Below are 20,010 nucleotides of genomic sequence, written 5' to 3'. Positions count from 1 at the left end.
CCTGAACATGAATAAAGTGGCAGCTTTTGGACATAGTTAAGATCCATACATAAGTTTGATGGTATATGATCGATCTCACCAAAAATATTTTAGCATATCTTGGTACATATACCATAATAAACTGTCGGTAGGTACAGATAATAAAAGGAACCTTCACACAGTAGAAAAAAATGACAACAAAAACATCAAATATTTTTGCAATTATACCTGATCTTATAAAAAGGCAACACTAATGATAACAAAACTTATATTAGCAACTTCAATTTGGTTCGCATTAGGAGTACCTAACCGCAATTTGCAGTCAGTTTGTTCAGTCTGTAAATCAGTATGGAAATGAATGGTAGGAAGAACATAACAACGATCAGGTATTTGGCCGTTATCAGACCGTATAAAATTTTTCAATTTCACGACTGTCTTTAAAAAAAATCCTGGCCTCGGAGGAACTGTTTAGTTTGCAGTTTAGTTTAGGCACTTTGAACTTGTTTTTTTCCAGTTTATTAATAAAACACATTTATTCCAGGATCCAAAGCATCGCCAACAACAAGTTCCTGGTGGTGCTGGAACTAGATGACGTGATCGAGACCGACGCGGGGCTGTACAAAGTTAAGGCTAAGAATAAGATGGGCGAGGTGGCCGCTTCCATCAACCTTAACTTCAGCCGTGAGTATTACTTTGTTTTCATCCTCCTCCGAGCCTTTTTCCCAATCATGTTGGGGTCGGCTTCCAGTCTAACCGGATTCAGCTGAGTACCAGTGCTTTACAAGAAGCGACTGCCTATCTGACCTCCTCAACCCAGTTACCCGGGCAACCCGATACCCCTTGGTTAGACTGGTGTCAGACTTACTGGCTTCTGACTACCCGTAACGACTGCCAAGGATGTTCAATGACAGCCGGGACCTACAGTTTAACGTGCCATCCGAAACACAGCCAATGGTGTCTAAGATATACTTAGAAAGTACATACAGACTTAGAAAAGTTGCATTGGTACTTGCCTGACCTGGGATCGAACCCGCGCCCTCATACTTGAGAGATTGGTCCTTTACCCACTAGGCCACCACGACTGCTTTACTCGTATAAATTTTTTAAGTCGAAGTAAAAATTATGAATGATGATTAAACAGTTTTTCACCTTCCCAGCGACATGGGCGGTCTATAACATGTTACTATGTATGCAAGAAAACTCCTTGAATATATGTTTCATTGTTTTTGAGTTTATAGTGAACAGATAAACGTGAGGAGTTATAACTATGAATTGACCAAAGTACAAGGCATACTTGTTGTCGTATCTTACTACAGATTTCAGTATGTTTTATCGTCTCCATACTTAAAAATTCAAAAGTAAAGCTCAACTATTCTGCCGGGTATTCATTATTACTGGTCCGATTCTTCAACTATGAATAATTTCGCTGAAGCTCTACCCACAATGGTATAATAACACAAGGCTGTATTTTCAGCTAACTTTCATCAGAGAAATGCTTACATATCAGTTTACGAAGTTTTTATCTATATTTTCGCCATTAATTCTCAACTTTGTGACGATAAATCCAAATAATAGTCTAAAATATTACCTTCATTCATGGATAGCGTTTAATCACCAGAAACATTAATAAGCAATAAATTATACAACATTGAACAATTTCCTGCCTATGTTTGTCATTTCTTACATCGCTATTTCCTTTTAAAATCCTCATTAAGGAAGTGACGTAAATAGAGTTAATTTTGTTTCCGATATAACCGTACGTACAGTCACAACAATGTCTTGATATGATTTGGGTTTACTACATGTAACACTAAACGATTAGAAACGGGCAAATTGCTTCCTTGGTAAACTCCCAATTACACATGGACTCAACACTACCTATAAGTGTACCCATATTCATAATGAAAAAAAAACTTCAGTTTCTGTCTACCAAACAATCAAAAACGATAGAAAGGCTTGTCACCATATGTCCGTAACTCAACACTGGCCCAATAAAAATACCTACACAAATAACATTATTAGTCACAGTTGAAAATAAATGTCTAAGAAAAATTATCGTCGAACGGTAACCCACGCTTCGGGGTATTGAGCCAAACTTGCGCGGGCGCGTAGCATTGGCAACACTAACGTCTGACAGCAAAACTGTGGTGACGACAATGTACTGACGAAAGTTCAGACTTTGTAAACATGTGGACTGATTTACGATGGTATAAGTTGTATTACAAAATAACTGTGACGACAATTGATACATTTTCGCAGAGTGTAAAATTGTCGATGAATGTAGAATTGGGTCTGGTTTGAGAAGACTGAAACCTATAACTAAAGTGAACGAATATGTAAAAGATGTTGAGAGCAAATGTAGAATAGATCCTAATACAATAAGTTGAAGAACTGTTTTCGATGCAGACAATAGCTATTTACTTAGACCAAAATAAGAATAATAGGATTTAGACAATCAATTCGTTGAACATGATATTGTATGGTATGAAGATGCAACTTATATGACACCATTTCTTAAAGTAGTACAAGTAAAACAAACAATAATGCTGATCGACCCAAAAATATTATTTCTGCAAAGAAATTCAATATTGAATCTGTAAGAATAGCTTAAAATAAAGATGCAAACGATAAGATTGAATCTAGATCTAGTCTGTATGTATTTCAGGATTTATCAAATCATTTGGAAATTATTTCATTGTTTATGTCTGCTGATGTTCTGAATCGTAAACATCAGCTTAAAATATCCGATGATATCGATACTTCTGCAGTGCATTCTAAATTTACGATTTACGTAATTTATTACATGCACCCAAATGTTTAGATAAACCATTCGCGAAATTAAACTTTTACTACTATGTGAAACATAATTTTGGATTTTATTTCAATGTGGTCATTTTATTTTTCAGCTGCTGACGAGGAAAAACAGAAGTGAGTATCTTAGAGATTTTACCTACAGTGTCCTATGTTTAAAGATTAATCAGGCTGACGATTAACAACCATATCCGACTCTTTTACGCCGATGACAGTTTAGCAGATATATTTACCTTAACGTCTCTTTGCAAAGAACCAACAGCACCCAAAAACAATGAATATTATGTTTCCTTTCATAGTTTTATCCATGTTCAGAAACTGCAATTTTCAGCTACCCTCAAACATGGAAATTTTATCAATATACTAACTTTAAATTCTTTTATCATAGACAAGTGGACGGTAAAGCGCCCACGTTCGCGCGCAAGCCGGCCATTCGGCAAGAAGACGATGGCAAACGGCTAATATTCGAATGCCGCATAGAAGCTGAACCCCTGCCCCAGGTGTCGTGGTTCCACAGTGGCGTGGAAGTCAAGCCTGGAGCCAGGCATAAGGTAAGAAGCAAAAACATATTTTAATACGAATATAAATGGTCCATTTTCGCGAAAATGTTAGGCAGTGGTGCAAATTTTGTAACCCGTGTGGTAGAAGTCACGATCGAGACGAGGCAACTTCAGACTTATTATTGAAAAATGTATGACTTGCCATTACTTTGAACTGTATTGACATTTGGCGCAAACAAATCGAACTCTCCATCATCGGAGTTGTTAGCAATGCACCAAAATATTTGTATTTTGGGCAAACAAATAGAAGTTTATTTCAGCGATGATACAACATTTCGAGAAATGAATATGTTCAACATATTCATAGCATAACAGTTGTATTCAAGTCATGCTCTAATTTGAAAGGATTACGACGTTGGTGATAACAATAAAATATACAAAATTAGACTTATATCACATCGAGTAACACCGAAAACTGAGTTTGATAGAGTAACAACTAAAGATTAAATTCATAATTATGTCGCTGTAGATGAAGAAGACGCAACACAAAATACTGCAGATGACATTGCAAAGAAAGTAAAAATAACAGTGACTATTAAAGATGTCCTAGTTTTAATAGTACTCAGAAATGGCCTTGACCCCGTTTTAGTTGGCTGGTGACGATACCAGGTGTCGGCTGTCTTACTGTCGCGCGATGACCTTTCATCAAACGCATTTATTAATAACATATCTTTCACAAGTTGAAATTGCTTATGCAACAAACATTCTAGGATTTTCGAAAAAAATATTCACTATTATTTTAAACTTTAGTGAATTTTTAGATCAAGCTTTAGACGTAGTACCTACCAATACGTTTGATTTAAATTATAGTGATTTCTCTGCCAATCAATATTTGTAAGAAATCTTTCAAGATTATGAAATCTTATTTGGACATAAATTGACTTCTTCATTTTCAAGCAGTCATATGTTAACATTGACCATTTCAGCAATAATTCTAATCTTTTTATTTTCCTTATCCAGCTCACAGTGAGCAAGGAGGCAAAGTCTTACTATGCATCACTGGAGATCAACAACGTAACTGTGGAAGACGCCGGCAAATACAGGGTTACGGCTAAGAACGAACTCGGCGAGAGCAATGCCACGATCAGCTTGAACTTCGATAGTAAGTGCCTTCCAACTGTTTCCAATATCTAAATTAAGACAACATATATTCGCGGCAAAAAATTGGCTTCAAATTTTTAAGTCTACAATCTTAAATTCAGCGGACGAAATTCAGAAACGAAATTGCAGCGATGACTCCTACAAATTATGCTTAATATTGTTTAACCAAAGCTATTTTATTGTGTGTATCTAATCCTTTACATGTATTAGTTGTTATTTGTCTGAGTATAAACGTAGATATTGCAGCAATGCTTTTATAATCATCAACTAATTCCTTCAGAATGTCAGTTACTCTACATAATACACTAGTTAATGTCGTTGCAATTGGTTATTATGTATTACAGATTAAGATGTTTTCTTAATTATCTAATTCGATCTATAAATTCTGTTTCTTCAAACACACACTCTCAGAATACACTGCACACACACTAACAACAATTATATTGTTACCTATAACACACTCTACACCATACACTATTGCACCAATAATACAATTAAATTATTAATTATTATTTTATCTCTATTTCTTATTGCATCTTTCTCTTTATCACGATCATGTTTCTTATGTTCACTATTGCAACTTGCTTTAACTAACACTAATACACCCTCGCAATATTTTTGTAGTTAGTGTATAATGTTGCAGACTCTTCGCTTTAGCAAATGCACAATTAACATAATAACTCAAGCAACTGTCATGCGTACTGTTTGTCAGAATGAGAGTAGAATGGAAAATATTATACACGTATAATCCAAATTTTATTTATGTATTCTATTCGATTATATCATTTATCTATTTTCTTATACATCCCTCGATTAACTCTGAATGAGCCTGCGTTGCGTATCTTAATACACTAGAAAAGAAAACATCTTAAATCTGATAACACGCGTGTAAAGGCAGCTGCAAATCTTCGTCAAATAAACATTGGTGAACAATCTAATAATGTGTGCATTGATGCAATAGGCGACGAAGCGCCCGTGCCTGAGGACTTTATCAAACCGACGTTTACGGAGAGACCAGTCATCAGGCAATCGGATGATGGTACCAAAATCTCATTCGAATGTCGATGTGTTGGCAAACCGAAACCAACCGTCACATGGTAAGACGATACACAACACATATTTAATGTGATTCAAAACATAAAAACGGTTCTAACACTAGCACTGAATGATTCAGGTACCATGGAAAAAAGATGATAAAAGAAAGTAGTAGATATAAAATAACGTTAGAAGAGGACCAAACATTATACCACATGGCGCGACTCGAAATCTTAGGCGTTGAGAATGCGGACAGAGGAGAATACAGGGCTGTAGCGAAGAACAAACATGGTGAAGGCGTAGCAAAAATTAACCTAAACTTCGAAGGCGGAGATAAACCTAAGTAAGGAAATACACACAAAATTAATACATAAGATCTTGTATGCGTAAATGTTAGGGCAACCATTTAAATATTTTATGTTTTAAACAGAATACCCGACGGTAAAGCACCGAGATTCCCTAAAAAGCCAACCATTAGACAGGAAGGCGAGGTACTTATTATGGAATGTATATTAGAAGCATACCCAGTTCCAGACATCACGTGGTTCCACGGAGATAAAGAAATTAGGGATGGTGCTAAAATGAAGATGTCCAGGAAAGCCACTGGAAAAGATACATTTAATTTGACGTTAGAAATTTTAGGCCCCACGCGGGAAGATGGGGGCAACTATAGGTGTAACGCCTTCAACTTGTTTGGCGAGAGCAATGCCAATATTGCTCTCAATTTCCAAGGTAAAACAGGATAATAATGTGGCATCATTTTTTTTTATTTTCTTATGTACGCATACAGTAGCAACAGCATGTAAAGCTTTATGCTTTAGAGCAGCATGAAATTGTGATCGGTGCTCTGTGTTATAATAAAATATTCACATTTCTCAGGTGGGGATGACGAAAATGGTTTCCCACCATCTTTCGTGGAGAAACCCCGAATCATTCCCAACGAGGACGGCACACTCATCACTATGCGTTGTGTCTGCAAAGCAAAGCCGGCGGCCGAAGTCACGTGGTACCGAGGCACGACCGTCATCAAGGCTAGTAGTAAAATCGAAATCAGATCATCTGAAATGGGTGAAGACGTTTATGAGTTATTGTTGCTTTTGACAAATCCGACGGCAGCGGATGGTGGCTCTTACCGCTGTCACGTCAAAAATGAATATGGCGAAAGCAACGCTAACCTCAACTTGAATATTGAGGCTGAACCAGAACCAGAAGGTGAAGGCCCAACATTCGTTGAAAAGCCAACAATTCAATCAAAGGATAATGGCAAATTAGTTATAATGGGATGCAAGGTCAAAGCTAGCCCGAGACCGACGATCGTGTGGTACCACGAGGGTAAAGAAATCAGGGACTCGTCGAAAATAAAGACCAGGGTCGAGGTCCACGAAGACGTATACACAATCATATTGGAACTTATCGATCCTGGTATTGAAGACTCCGGATTGTATAAATGCAACATTAAAAATGAACTTGGAGAGCTCAATGCGAATCTTACGCTCAATATTGAAAGTAAGCATTATTTTCATTTCAAACACAAACGTATTCAAACTACATTGATATTTTACTAACTAATATTTTGTGTCCACAGTCATTCCAGTTATCAAAGAGAAACCAAAGATCATTAAGATAGTTAAGAAGAAGACTGTTATTGTTGAATGTAAAGTATTAAGTAAATTTGCACCTGCATGCACATGGTTCAAAGAGAGTACAGCTGTTAAAGAGGGCTCTAGGCATACTGTGCTTATTGAGCCCAGTAGAGAAGTAAGTATTACAATTACAATATTAAAATAATAATATTAGCTCTTTCTATGAGAAGTGAAAATTGAAAATATAATAGTTGATGTGACCATGCAAGAATGACTTAATAAACTTATGTTTCTCTTACTCCAGGGTGAATTCACAGTCAAGTTGGAAATCTCAAATGTATCTCAAGTAGACAAAGGCTCGTACAAGCTGGTCGCCAAGAACGAGAAGGGTGAGGCGACGTCACAGATTGTCGAGATCACGGACATACCTGAAGAGAAGGGCGACAAACCACAGATCATCAAACATCTTAGGAGTGTGGTAAGTTTAAGTGATAGTCCCTTTAAAATCATCAACATCATCTTCCGAGCTTTTTCCCAGCCATGTCGGGGTCGGCTTCCAGTCTAACCGAATGCAGCTGTATACCAGTGTTATACAAGAAGCAACCGCCCTGTCTGACCTCCTCAATGGTTAGATTGGTGTCAGACTTACTGGCTTATGACTACCCGTAATGACTCCCAAGGATGTTCAATGAAAGCCAGTTCAATGACGTCAAAATATAAGTTCAAAATGATCTCAAAAAACCTTTCAATAATAATTTCAGGCCCGCAAAGAAAACGAGGAAGCCGAGTTCGTGGCAGTTCTCAAGACCTCAGACCAGTCGTGCAGATGCACGTGGTACAAGAATTCGACTGTCATCAGAGATTCCTCAGAAATCAACACTTCATTTGATGGCACCAACGCCAGGCTGATCATCAGGAAGGTTTCTTCTAAATATGTCGCCAACTACAGAGTGGTGATTAAGAACGAATTCGGTGAAGACGAGTCTAGTGCTGACTTGACTATCGTCGAAGAAAAGGTAAAGGGACAATAGTGAGACTCTAAGATTAGATTACTATTTATAAATTCGACTTAGTTTAAGTAAAAAATACCATTTCTAAGTACCAAAACAACTAGCTGAAAAACGATAAAAAAAAATTATTGATGGTGAACGAAGTTACTATTAATAATAATTTATGGTTTTCAGTGATATTCTAGTGGCATTATACTGACTATCCTGCTAAATAATTTCAGAAAAAGAAGAAGGAGGAGGAAGAAGAAGAGACCACCGTTATCGAGGAATCTGAGGAGGAGATGTCGATAGTGGAAGAGAAATCCATCATCGAGGAAAACCATGTCGAAGAGAAAAAGAAGGTAAGATAAGATGATACGTAGTTGCTTATTGACGAGTGTATGAAAATGCTAGGTCTGTGTAATATGTGATAGATTTCTGTATTACTTAAGATTCAAAATATGTACTAAATGGTAGTTTCATAGTTTATAAAATTGTATATTATTTATAAAAGGAGGAAGAAAAGAAATCAATGAGAAAAATGTCAACAAAGAAGGAGGAAGTTAAAGTCGAAGAAAAGAAAGAAGAGGTCAGCATTGAGGCAAAGAAAACTGAATCTAAGGTCGAGGCCAAGAAGGTCGAATCTAAGGTACAAGAGACCAAGAAGGCCGAACTTGAAGCCGAGGAAACCAAAAAGATATTCGAGAAGAGGCTTTCGAAATCTGAAGAAGAGAAGAAAGCTCTTCTGGAAAAACTTGAAAAGAAGAAACCTGAACCTGAACCAGAAAAGAAAATTGAAGGCATTCCAAAACTTAGGTCTGTCAAGCCTAAGGAAGAACCCGTTGAGGAAAAGAAAGAAGACATTAAGAAGAAAACAGAGGAAAAGAAGAAGGTGGTCAAGAAGAAGGTTGTTTCTAAAAAGGACGAGGTAAGTGGAGTGTTCCATTGTTTATTGAGCTATGTAAAAAGCTTTTATGATTATAGAAAAATGTATATAACAACTTTCAAAGATAGACACAGAAGATATAAGTAGTTGAAAAAATAGTAAACATGTGACTAAATCAAAATTTCATCCCTTTACCCCAACCTTATTGAAGGTATAAGTAAAAACCAACATCTTGCCTTGCAGTAAAGACTTTTTCAAACTTTAATTTGGTTGGGTTTCAACATTCTAGTCAAAATTGGTAAATAATGTTATTCTCATTAATATAGCTGTTTAGATTGTGATAACTTATTTATCTGTCGTGTGTGTTGTGTTAACTAGATGTGCTCAAATTTATTTGGATATAGGACGTTATCGAGTTCGTCGACGATTACGAGAGACCAGTATTGGAGAAATATGAAAGGATTACACCGACGCCGCTTGATAAAAAACCTAAAGAGGATCACACACCTAAGGTAAACACATTACACTACACACTTACACACACATTTAATAGGCAAAAAGTTTTTGATGAATTAAAAATTAATAAACATTCAAACGTTTAGGCTAAACGCGCATCTATCGCTGATAGCGTTAAAAGTGAACAAGACAGTGAGGAAGAACCCTCAGTGGCTGCACCTGCACCAGAAAAGAAGCCTAAAGTTGAACCTAAGAAGGTATATTTTTATCTACCTAATTTAGCTAAATCGGATAATTTATTTATTCAATGTAAAATAAAATCACGTGTAAATTCTAATAAAAATCGGGTGACTTAGGTTGAAGAAGAAAAGACTGAACCAAAGCGGCCTAGTATCAAAAAGGGATTGCCCAAACCAGAGGAGCCTGTTGACGAGCTTTCTAAAGTTAAACTTGGTAAAGCTCCAACAAAAGCTGAAGAAACTAAGCTTGAGGAACCTCAGGTTGCTAAAACCAAAAAACCGGTTAAGAAGGTAAATTCGCACTACATAGATACACTTTAAAAAATCAATATGTTGAAAATTTTGTAACCTTTAAAAATAATAAATACGATGTTTTTGTAAAGCCGGGTGAACCAGACGAGTTCGTTGACGATTATGAAAGGCCAGACCTCGAGAAATACGACAAATTCACACCAACTCCTTACGAAAAGTCCAAAAAACAAAATGGGGTTGATCAGGTACAACTATTATTAATTTATTTAGTTGCAATAATACATTATTTTGGTTTTCTTTTATTTATTATAAAAATACGAAATATCAGATTCTAAATATAATATTTTATAGGCCGATCACGAGTTTGTTGATGATTATGAGAAACCTGAACTCGAGAAATACGAAAAATACACACCTACGCCTAAGGACAAGCGTCCTAGCGAATCTCAGGTAAAACATTATCAAATTGACACTTTGTTTATCGATTTTGAGCGTATAATTAAAAAATCTAATATATTTTAATAGGATGACGTAGACATGATGAAGGGTAAAATCAAACCAAAGGAAAAAGAACCCGAACCTGAAGTGCCTACACTCCGCAAACGACCTGTCCAAAAGGACAAGGTAAATACATAACTTTTATAACAATTTTATTTAAAAACTGTTTGCGAAGTGAGGGCAACAAAATAATCACGCATTTTTATATAGGAGGAGGAAAAACAACCAGAAGACAAGCCTAAGGCTAAACCTAAGAAAAAGGATGAGCCTGAAGCTAAAAAGCGTCCTTCTCTTAAAGAGAAAGAGGTATACACTTAACACAATCACTTTACACTTAACAGTTTGGTAGCTCAAGATAACGAGTTTGAACGCGAACATTCTAAAACATAACAACACACTAAGTTTCAAACAATGCAAGGGTCTTATGATATCACAATGCAATAATCCTCTATCGCGGAAATATTTTCAGCAGTTCTTTTAAACTGAAGTAACAGTAAGTAGCTTTGATCGCATGCATGGCAAAAACTGTATCTAAAGCTTTGCTTCTCTATGTTTTAAATGTAATATTTTTTTGAAAAATTACAGCGCTGCTACGTGGAAATGATGGTAAAACTGTCATTTTTTAATTTTTACTAGGTCAATTTGGAAGGCTACTCAAAAGTACAGATGACACTGAAAACAAAAACCATTTATCTTATTTTCTTTTCTGTACTTCTGACTTGTACTAATGAAGTAACACTTTATACACAATACTGATACATTATCAACAATTTAAAGGTTGCTGTTGAGGAGTTTGTCGACGATTACGAGAGACCAGTTCTCGAGAAATACGAGAAAATCACGCCCACACCTCTTGAGAAAAAGAAAAAGGTACACTTTGACAAACGCTTACTACGCTTACACTCACTTGCTATAGCTGAAAAAAAAAACATATTCTTACTGATCACATAAAATTGTTTAGGAAGAGAAAAAGCCTGAGGAGGAAGTACCCTCAGCCACAGCAACTGCTAGACGACGATCTGTTAAAGACAAAGACAAACCAGAGGTAGGAATCACACACACATAAGTAAATCGTAAATTAATTACACTGAAAGATTCAATGGACTAAAATTAAATATTTGTTTAGCCAATGGACGTTGACGAAAGCGTCAGCCTATCCAAACCTAAGGCTCCGGCTAAACCCGGCAAGGAACCTGAAGACGTTTCACTTACACACAAAACACCTGCTGAAATTAAGCCTACGGTTCGTACACTTACATAATTACAAATTCAATATTCTAAGAATGATATCAATAGATATTAACAGCAATTTCATTTCAATGATATTTAGGAAGGCGAGGCTGAAGCTAAACTCAGTGTTAAGAAACCAGAAATTGTTGAGGAAAAGACAATTAAGAGACCTTCACCTAAAGATCAGGAAAAGAAGGTATGGTTTTCAAAAATTCTAAGCAAAACAATATTTAAACACGTCAAAGATTTAAGCTTAAATTCCTTATATATTGTGCATTACATTCTTATATCAAAAGTATACATAATTGTATCAAAAGATGAAACAGCTGAACATTTTTGATTTCAAATAATTCACAGACCGGATTGAGGCCAATCAACACTAACATTCCACCATTATCTGCTGATAATGGTGCTCCTACTGTTTTAAAACGAATATTAATTCTAGATAAGGTACCTGAGTTGAAAACAATGTAAATTTTTCAAAAAGCAAAGGCACGGTTGAATTAAATACACGAATTTGGAGTGTAATTGAATATGCACACAACACGATTCCACAGAACTCATTTTTATTTTTCTATTAATACTTAGACTTAGAGAAACAAGTGTAAGAAATGTTTCAATCAAATAAGCTGATTCTATCACTGCATCTTTACTTAAACAGACCAATAATTTTGAAATGAAAGAAGATATTATTAAAGTTAAAGTCTTGTCTTCTTAATAGTGATAGGATCAGCGTGCAACACAATTTTATTTTCCACTAACTCAATGATGTGGTGTGTAATACAAATGTGTTTGGGGGCTAGGGAGAGGACACTGAGGAGGCTGTCAGCCTAACCAAGCCTCGCACTAAGACAAGCACAACTGCTCCTGAAGAGGCACAACTCACACAAAAGACACCCGCTAAGAAAAAGTTAACGGTACAGTCTCTTTTAGTACTCTTTTTAATTATCTCAGTTCTTTTACATTCAATATTCTTATTATTCTACTTAATCTTAATGTTTTTTACCAAAGATTTTGTAAAAATGTATCTAATTGGCGAAATGCGTCCAAATTTTAAAATGCAATAATATAAATATCCATAGGAGGGTACTGAGGCAGCACAGTTGAAAGTCAAAAAGCCCGCTGTCGTTAAAAAGGATAAGGAAGACGAGGATCAGGTAGAGAAGATAACGCTTAAGTGCCGCAATGTAGTTAGGCTACTGAAACTGATTTTGTAGCCGTTGTCGTAGTACTAGACCTACATACTGAGATAGTTAAAAAACAAACACTAATGTTTTGTAGTTAGTCTAATACAATGGATACTCTTGGTCTATCTACGTGTCACGCAATCTATGGGACAATGAATGTGGTGCCACATAATTCTTCTTTTCTAACTTAACTACTATCATTCTTTTCAACAAAATTAATCAAGCTAAGTTATTATGTACTTTAGCGACAAAGTGAGATCGATGAAGAGGAAGTCCACTGTAGCATGCAATTTCACGGTTTTCTACAAACAAACTAATACAATAGTTCAGCACCTAAAGCTGCGCTTGTAATGTAGAACATCAATTAAAACTTGATTAATTCTCTAGGACCCAATCATAGTAAAAGGTGGTAGATTTGAAAAACCCCAGCTCAAGAAAACTGTTAAGAAGACAACAGAACAGCCTAAAAAAGCTGTGTTTGAGGACAGAGAGATTGACGAAGACGGGGTAAAAACTGTTTCAAACGATATCCTTAGTGACGTCCACTTTCTTCTCTTTCTGTCTATCTGCAATCTTACTCTTATGGAATGTATGTCTATTACACTTCTTGTTTTGTCCAGTTTCAAGCACAGAACCTTTTGTAACGTCCACAACTAATCACAACTCCACAGTCTTGTTGGCACACACCTCACTACACCCTATTTATTTTACTCTGAAGAGTTCTATGGGTCCTGCGTCGTTTGTCACAGGTTTGGTTGCAAGTCGCATGCCGCTTGTATTATGCTTTTTCATGTAGTTTCTTTTCACAGGTTTTTTTTTTTTCATCAATACGTTTGCTGCTTATAAAATTTCTTTGGACAATGTTATTTTATATCATTTTTGGATTGCACCTAATTCAGTAAAGTAGCAAACGTATCAACTTTTTCTTTGTTACATGTTTTAATATTTTATGTTCTTTGTTGGGGACTGTAAGTAAAAAAAAAATTTTTGACATTAAAATTCAAGGGCATATTAATGAAATTTTAATGAACAATGTAAATCAAGACAAGAAACTAGTACATAATCCGTAAACAATTACAGATTGAACTCGACTTTGTCGATGATTACGAAAGGCCAGTACTCGAAAAGTACGAGAAAATCACGCCAACTCCCACTGTTCGGGAGAAGAAAGAAAAGGAAACAGCTAAGGTAAGAAAATATAATAAACTTAACAAAACAAATATAAAAAAGAACAGAGTAAAGAGAAATAATAGACATGACGGCAGGGTTAAAAAAAGTAGTGATTCTAATTAGTCCGCATTTTAGATTGGCGAAAAATGTTGGACAATATTGAATATTTACTAAGATATAACGCAACAAAGATTTACAGTAGCCCGTGACGTTATGTATGACTACCTAAAAGGTAACACAAAATTATGTGTTATAATTGTTATTGGTCTGTGAGAGAAAAGAAAAAATACGTGTCCATTATTTTAAGATTATCTAAAAGACGGACTATTTTTTTTTATTCGTCATACCTATTATATCTATCACGTAAAATAAGAAGGAGAGGGTAATTAAAAGGTGTATTTAAATAAAACAGGTGACGATGATCGCCCAACAACAACAGCATCTTGAAGTGAAGGTATAAAAGAAAATGTGATGCGTGTCCCTGTTGATGTCGATGAATATTTGTACCACCACATGCATACATTACAGACAAAAACCAAACACTATAAAACGACAATAATTAGATTAATTTTAGCGTCTCAGATAACTTGAAAATGGAAAAAAATCTAGAACTGAGCAGTCACTCTGAACTCAGTATTGTTATTTTTTTAATTGAAATAAGTAGTACCTATCAAATCAAGTAAATAAAATTTTGGCGACTATGATTAAGAAAATCTGTCTCGATAGTTACATACATAAAATACTGAATCACACACACGGTGGTTTATCTCTACATGTTTTGTTATACATGAATCCTTTTGTTACATATTTTACAGAACAAAATATTTGTAACAAAACCATTGATTGGCCCTTTGTATCCAGATTTGTCGATCCTCATTTGTTATTGTAAATATTGTTCTAAAGCCCTGTTTCCATTTGTCCCGTTATTGTATCGTCTGTATATAAAGTGTCGTTTGCTAAAAATACTTTAAGGGTAATTTCTGTGCTAATATGATATGTTGTTTTGTTTCCCTTAGACCGAAAGCCGAAGGACATCGTTCCAAAGCGAGGTTTGTATTACTTAACGAATTACTTTCAGCTTTTACTTTATCTTCAAAAGCATCATGTGCCTTAAAAAAACTGTCTAAATATATTTTTGCTGTCTCTGCTTCAGTAGCACAAATGTAAAATACGATTGATACTAAAAGATCTCCTTATTCTGTAGGTCAAGGAAGAAATGAAATCAGAGAGCCGTAGGAGCTCCATCATGGAAAACAAGGCTGTTAAGGTAAGATATATGTATAACCTGACTTCAGCTACTGTATATCCAAACAAATCCATAATAATGATGCTAGACACTTAAAGCAGAATAAAATAATTATCAAAACTCAAAATACAGTCTTTGAATTGGGCATTAATACAATAGGAAGTATCACAGTAAGCTAACATAAAAACACTAATGATGAACGAATCAATCAATTCATTGAGATATCTTTTCTATAGCTTACAAAGGAAACTGCTGAAAGCAGAAAGTCTTCACTAACAGCTTCAATGGCTGAAGAACAACAAGTTGCTACTGCTTTGAAAAAGACGGCACAAAAGGTATGCAATTACATTAATATAATAATTTTAATATGAATACTATGAAGACCACCATATCTTTCTAAACATCAGCTCAAGATCAAAACAAAAAAGGATCTGATAAAGAAATAACTGAAGCAAAAGTAGTAGTAGTAGTGGTAGTCTTCTTAGAATTCATATTGCAACCGTAGAAAAGCAAAACCCTTGCAATCTTGCAATTTCCAAAGTACATTTTTTAGAGATTTTGAAGTAGACACTATAGACCCCGAGTGTCATAGAATTTAAAATTTTGAGGCTGATTCTCCAATGCTTTTAGTATAAGAAGATATTAGCATTGAGCAAGACCCAAAGCTTTAGTAGTTAGTTGAGGCGAATGGAGGTTTTTTAGATTACCTACAGAACACCCTTCCAGTAAAAGTAGAGTAAGCCTTAATTTTGTACAGAATTCAACATCTTAGCCTTTGGACCAAATAATCATCAAGGCATTTGCTTAAATGATACTCAGAAAACATTAGATTTTGATGGCAGCCCCGATTCACGCTTATTCATATTCCCCATTAACTTATTATTTTAGAGTACGATAAAGGCAGCAGAAGCAACAGAAATGGAACAAGTTAAACTTAAGGTAAGTTTCATGTTCTACACCATGCATGTCCATAGGAAAAATATAAATTGCGAAACTATGGAAAATATAAATGTCGCTGACTTTTCTTTTGTATATACAATTCTATTCTCAAACTTCGAACAATCCACAGACGATTGTCTTATTATTATTTGTGTGTCAGTAAATAACTATGTGGTACATAACATTTATTGAAAAGAATATATTGTAAGTACAACGAATGAACGTCGACATACAAGTGCAAGATACTGAACGATTTATTTTTATGAATAGGATGACAAAGAGAACGTAGAAGATACGGTAACGACTGATAAGCCTTCAGATAAAACATATCCGTGGCGACCTACGAAAACAGACACACAGGTATATACACACACTCACACACATACACACTCACATTTAATTATCCGAATTACTTATTTATTTGCGTGTATTAGGAACCAACTGAAAAAGTTGAACCAAAACGTAAGGAAAGCTTGAAAAAGCCAACGGACACTACAGTTCCAAAACGTCGTGAAAACGATACTGAGGTATTAATTTTAATATTACATTTAGTAATCATCAAATCAACGTTCAATTAAAAATAAATGCTAATGATGATAACGTTTATTAGGAAACCGAAGATGTTGAGGAAATTGAGGAAAAGACAGAGGTTAAACGTAAGGCATCTGTTGATAAACCTAAAGAACCCAGACGCCGACCCAGCAAACCTGATGAGGTAGTCTTTATTTTCAATACTGGTGTTATATTTCAAACAAAAAATTATTTTACACAACATGGTGTTACACGTAGGTAGCATAAGTTGTTCAGGCAATTTTTACATACATATAACTTAAATCACAATTATGAACAGGTTAAAGAAACCAAAAAGAAAACTGAAACGGTTGAAAAAACTGAAACCAAACGAAAAACATCTATTGATAAACCTACTGAACCTTGGCGAAAACCGAGTGCTGATGAGGTAAATGATAATTTTCAAATTGATTCAATATTAAAGCAAAGTAGGATATCCATTAATGTAAAAACTTTTGAACAGGACAAAGAAAATATTGACACTGAGATTATTGAAACTAAAACAAAGAGGAAAGCCTCAATTGATCGCCCCACTGAACCGACATACCCGTGGCGACGACCGAGTGAGGTAGATGAGGTATAAAATTTTAGTAATAAATAATAATATTTTGTTGCAATTCAAATAATTATAGGTTCAAAGCTTAATAATGCTATTTTTGAACAGGATCAGGTAGAAGTACAAAAAACTGAAGTTAAGAGAAAGGTTTCGATAGACAGACCAACTGAACCTACTTATCCTTGGAGGCGTCCAAGCCAGGTTGACGAGGTAGTTAACATTCTAAATAATCTTAAACAGTTTTATTATTTGTAAACTTAGTAAATTATTCTTTTTATTGACATTGATTATCGTTGTAAACAGGACGAGAAAATGGCCATAGATGATGAGCCATTTGTACCTAAACGAAGGGTATCCGTTGATAGACCAACCGAACCTACTTACCCGTGGCGTAAACCTAGCATTGCTGAAGAGGTAGATGATTTTACTATGTCTAATGTTGATATTACTTCTTTCAGTAGTCCTATTGGTATAAATAATAAATGTGTTAAACAGGAAACGGTTGCTCCTGATACTAAGGAAGAAACAAAACAACCTTCAGTAGAACAACCTAAAGAGCCATCATATCCTTGGCGTAAAACTAATAATGTTGCAGAGGTATACATTTTTTAATTTACAATAAAATTTTCATATTGAGATACGTAATGTTATTTCATGCTAAGAACCCTTGTTTAATTTCATTTATCAGGATAAAAAAGATGTCAAAGAGCCTGAAAAGCCTAAAGACAATTTATTGGCTGACAAACCTAAGGAACCTGAGTATCCTTGGCGTAGACAGAGTAAAACTGAGGTAGATAAACTTTATAACATTTCTTTGGCACCTATTTTTACATATCGTTTAGAAAAAGATACTTATGGTAAATATTTTAATAGGAACCCGCGAAAAAGCCGGAACCAGAACCCGAAATGCAAAAGCCTAAGGTAGCTCACAATAAAATATTCATAATTAATTTATTACACTCAAAAAATGGTACATACTTAAATTACTTACTTCACATTATTAGGAACCCGACGACACACAGAAAACACAAACAGACAAACAATTGAAACCTACACAAACACCATTCTTCATGAGGAAGAAGTCTAGTTTAGAGGTAGGTATTCACTACACTATATTACACATACACACAGACACACAAATACAGACACACAACAAATACAGACACACCACAGGTGGTGATGGTGGTGAAAGTAGTAAAATTGTATAAGAACTAAATAATACAGTCTCAATTACGTTTAATAGGAACCACCCGAATTCTTGAAGAAACGTACAGATTCAATTGTAGAACCTACAAAGGAAAATATAACAGAACCAGAGACTAAACCTACTGAATCTACTATTGGGAAAGAAAAGGTTGCTACCAAGGTAGTTTCAAATATAAAATTACTATACACTGTATATTTTCTGTTATCCTACTTAGGCACCAATTTAAATCCTATCTGTTTTCCTGTAATATTTCTATTAATTATACTCTTTTCTATTAATAGAGAGTTACTTTAATAACCTAGATTATATATTTTCTGTCACAAAGAATATGTTACTTCAATATCAATTAATTTATTAGGATGAGAAACCTAAAATAAAACCACCACTTGAACAACCAACACAAACACAATATCCATGGAGAAAACCACACACAGAGGTAACACACAAAATACATACATTCACACACACACACAACAATACTGCACTATACTCACACACTATAAAAAACGTAATATAATACTTACGTTCTGCATTCCGTAAAATATGAAATACATCATCAGGTACCGACAGTCGAGGCTCCTGAACACGAAAAGAAGGCCGAACCACCAGTAGTTCCATTCTCTTGGCAGGTCATTCCTGAAATACCACAGGTAGAGATTATAACTCACGCAAATCGAATTATAAATATGACAAAAATACAAGTGTAGGTAGTAACAAAAACTATTTCAATGATCAGGCTGAACAAACACCCGAGTTAGAAGATAAATACAAACCAACATTACTCGAAACACCAGAGCCAACTGCCCCGTGGCGCAGAGCTAAATCCCCTCAGGTAGACACACACTCATCGACATACATTCATCGCTTAAACACACACACGCACACACATTCATACAAGAGCACCTGGATTTTGCATTCTCTGATTGGCCAAATGAGTTCAAAAATAAATGACGGGTTTTTGTAACAATATTAAGAATCAAGAATTGAATTTGATGGTTGTTACAAAATACGTCATTTAAATGCTTGCAAAATTCCCACACTTCGTACGGTCGCCAATTATAAAATTTACTGTATAGGCTGAAACGACTGAAGGCAAAGATGAAAGTAAACCAGCCACGTTAGAATTACCACAGCCCGCTTTGAGCAGCAAACCTCAAACGCCTGACGAGGTACAATTGAGCACCCAGTCTATTGCACAGGATATTTGCACTATGCACTATTTCTTACAGGACTTTGGTAGAGCACCAACACTTGCACAGCACCTAGTCATCGTATACTGCACTTTTATCTTCTAGAATCTATTATTTAGAAGTAGATGCACTTATTGTAGCTCCCTTGTAGTCGATAGCTCTATTTCTACCTACAAGATCTACTAGCGGTTTGATTGTAAATATGTAAATATGCACTTTAGTGGTTTAGTATTTAGGTTAACAATAATGCAATGTTTGCGAGTATTAATAATTCACTTGTTTTAACTAGACTGTTTTTATAAAATAGTTCCTAGTCTAACATTTCC

The 20,010-nt window shown here is 35.2% G+C and overlaps 1 protein-coding gene across 31 annotated transcripts in view; it reads left to right on the top strand.

Moving 5' to 3' along the window:
- LOC124642823 (twitchin) overlaps nt 1–20,010 on the top strand; it is a 130,986-nt gene that overhangs the window by 24,146 nt on the left and 86,830 nt on the right. For 12 of the 31 annotated variants that reach the window (XM_047181492.1, XM_047181503.1, XM_047181499.1 and 9 more), the window contains exons 3-35: nt 521–660; nt 2,886–2,907; nt 3,179–3,341; nt 4,311–4,452; nt 5,413–5,548; nt 5,626–5,829; nt 5,917–6,218; nt 6,366–6,992; nt 7,072–7,244; nt 7,374–7,547; nt 7,831–8,085; nt 8,301–8,420; nt 8,573–8,986; nt 9,349–9,456; nt 9,547–9,657; nt 9,757–9,930; nt 10,023–10,136; nt 10,243–10,341; nt 10,417–10,515; nt 10,600–10,695; nt 11,167–11,259; nt 11,351–11,434; nt 11,516–11,632; nt 11,720–11,815; nt 12,423–12,536; nt 12,702–12,776; nt 13,194–13,313; nt 13,887–13,994; nt 14,389–14,430; nt 14,993–15,025; nt 15,181–15,243; nt 15,459–15,557; nt 16,111–16,161. In XM_047181492.1, coding sequence (XP_047037448.1) covers nt 521–660; nt 2,886–2,907; nt 3,179–3,341; nt 4,311–4,452; nt 5,413–5,548; nt 5,626–5,829; nt 5,917–6,218; nt 6,366–6,992; nt 7,072–7,244; nt 7,374–7,547; nt 7,831–8,085; nt 8,301–8,420; nt 8,573–8,986; nt 9,349–9,456; nt 9,547–9,657; nt 9,757–9,930; nt 10,023–10,136; nt 10,243–10,341; nt 10,417–10,515; nt 10,600–10,695; nt 11,167–11,259; nt 11,351–11,434; nt 11,516–11,632; nt 11,720–11,815; nt 12,423–12,536; nt 12,702–12,776; nt 13,194–13,313; nt 13,887–13,994; nt 14,389–14,430; nt 14,993–15,025; nt 15,181–15,243; nt 15,459–15,557; nt 16,111–16,161 — 4,768 coding nt within the window. The remainder of the gene's footprint in view (nt 1–520; nt 661–2,885; nt 2,908–3,178; nt 3,342–4,310; nt 4,453–5,412; nt 5,549–5,625; nt 5,830–5,916; nt 6,219–6,365; nt 6,993–7,071; nt 7,245–7,373; nt 7,548–7,830; nt 8,086–8,300; nt 8,421–8,572; nt 8,987–9,348; nt 9,457–9,546; nt 9,658–9,756; nt 9,931–10,022; nt 10,137–10,242; nt 10,342–10,416; nt 10,516–10,599; nt 10,696–11,166; nt 11,260–11,350; nt 11,435–11,515; nt 11,633–11,719; nt 11,816–12,422; nt 12,537–12,701; nt 12,777–13,193; nt 13,314–13,886; nt 13,995–14,388; nt 14,431–14,992; nt 15,026–15,180; nt 15,244–15,458; nt 15,558–16,110; nt 16,162–20,010) is intronic. The other 19 variants (XM_047181513.1, XM_047181509.1, XM_047181515.1 and 16 more) reach the window with 15 other exon arrangements.

This window comes from Helicoverpa zea, chromosome 25, assembly GCF_022581195.2.
Source record: "Helicoverpa zea isolate HzStark_Cry1AcR chromosome 25, ilHelZeax1.1, whole genome shotgun sequence".
Taxonomy (NCBI): domain Eukaryota; kingdom Metazoa; phylum Arthropoda; class Insecta; order Lepidoptera; family Noctuidae; genus Helicoverpa; species Helicoverpa zea.
The sequence above is the reverse complement of the archived record's forward strand: the minus strand, read 5'-3'. Positions and strand labels throughout refer to the sequence as shown.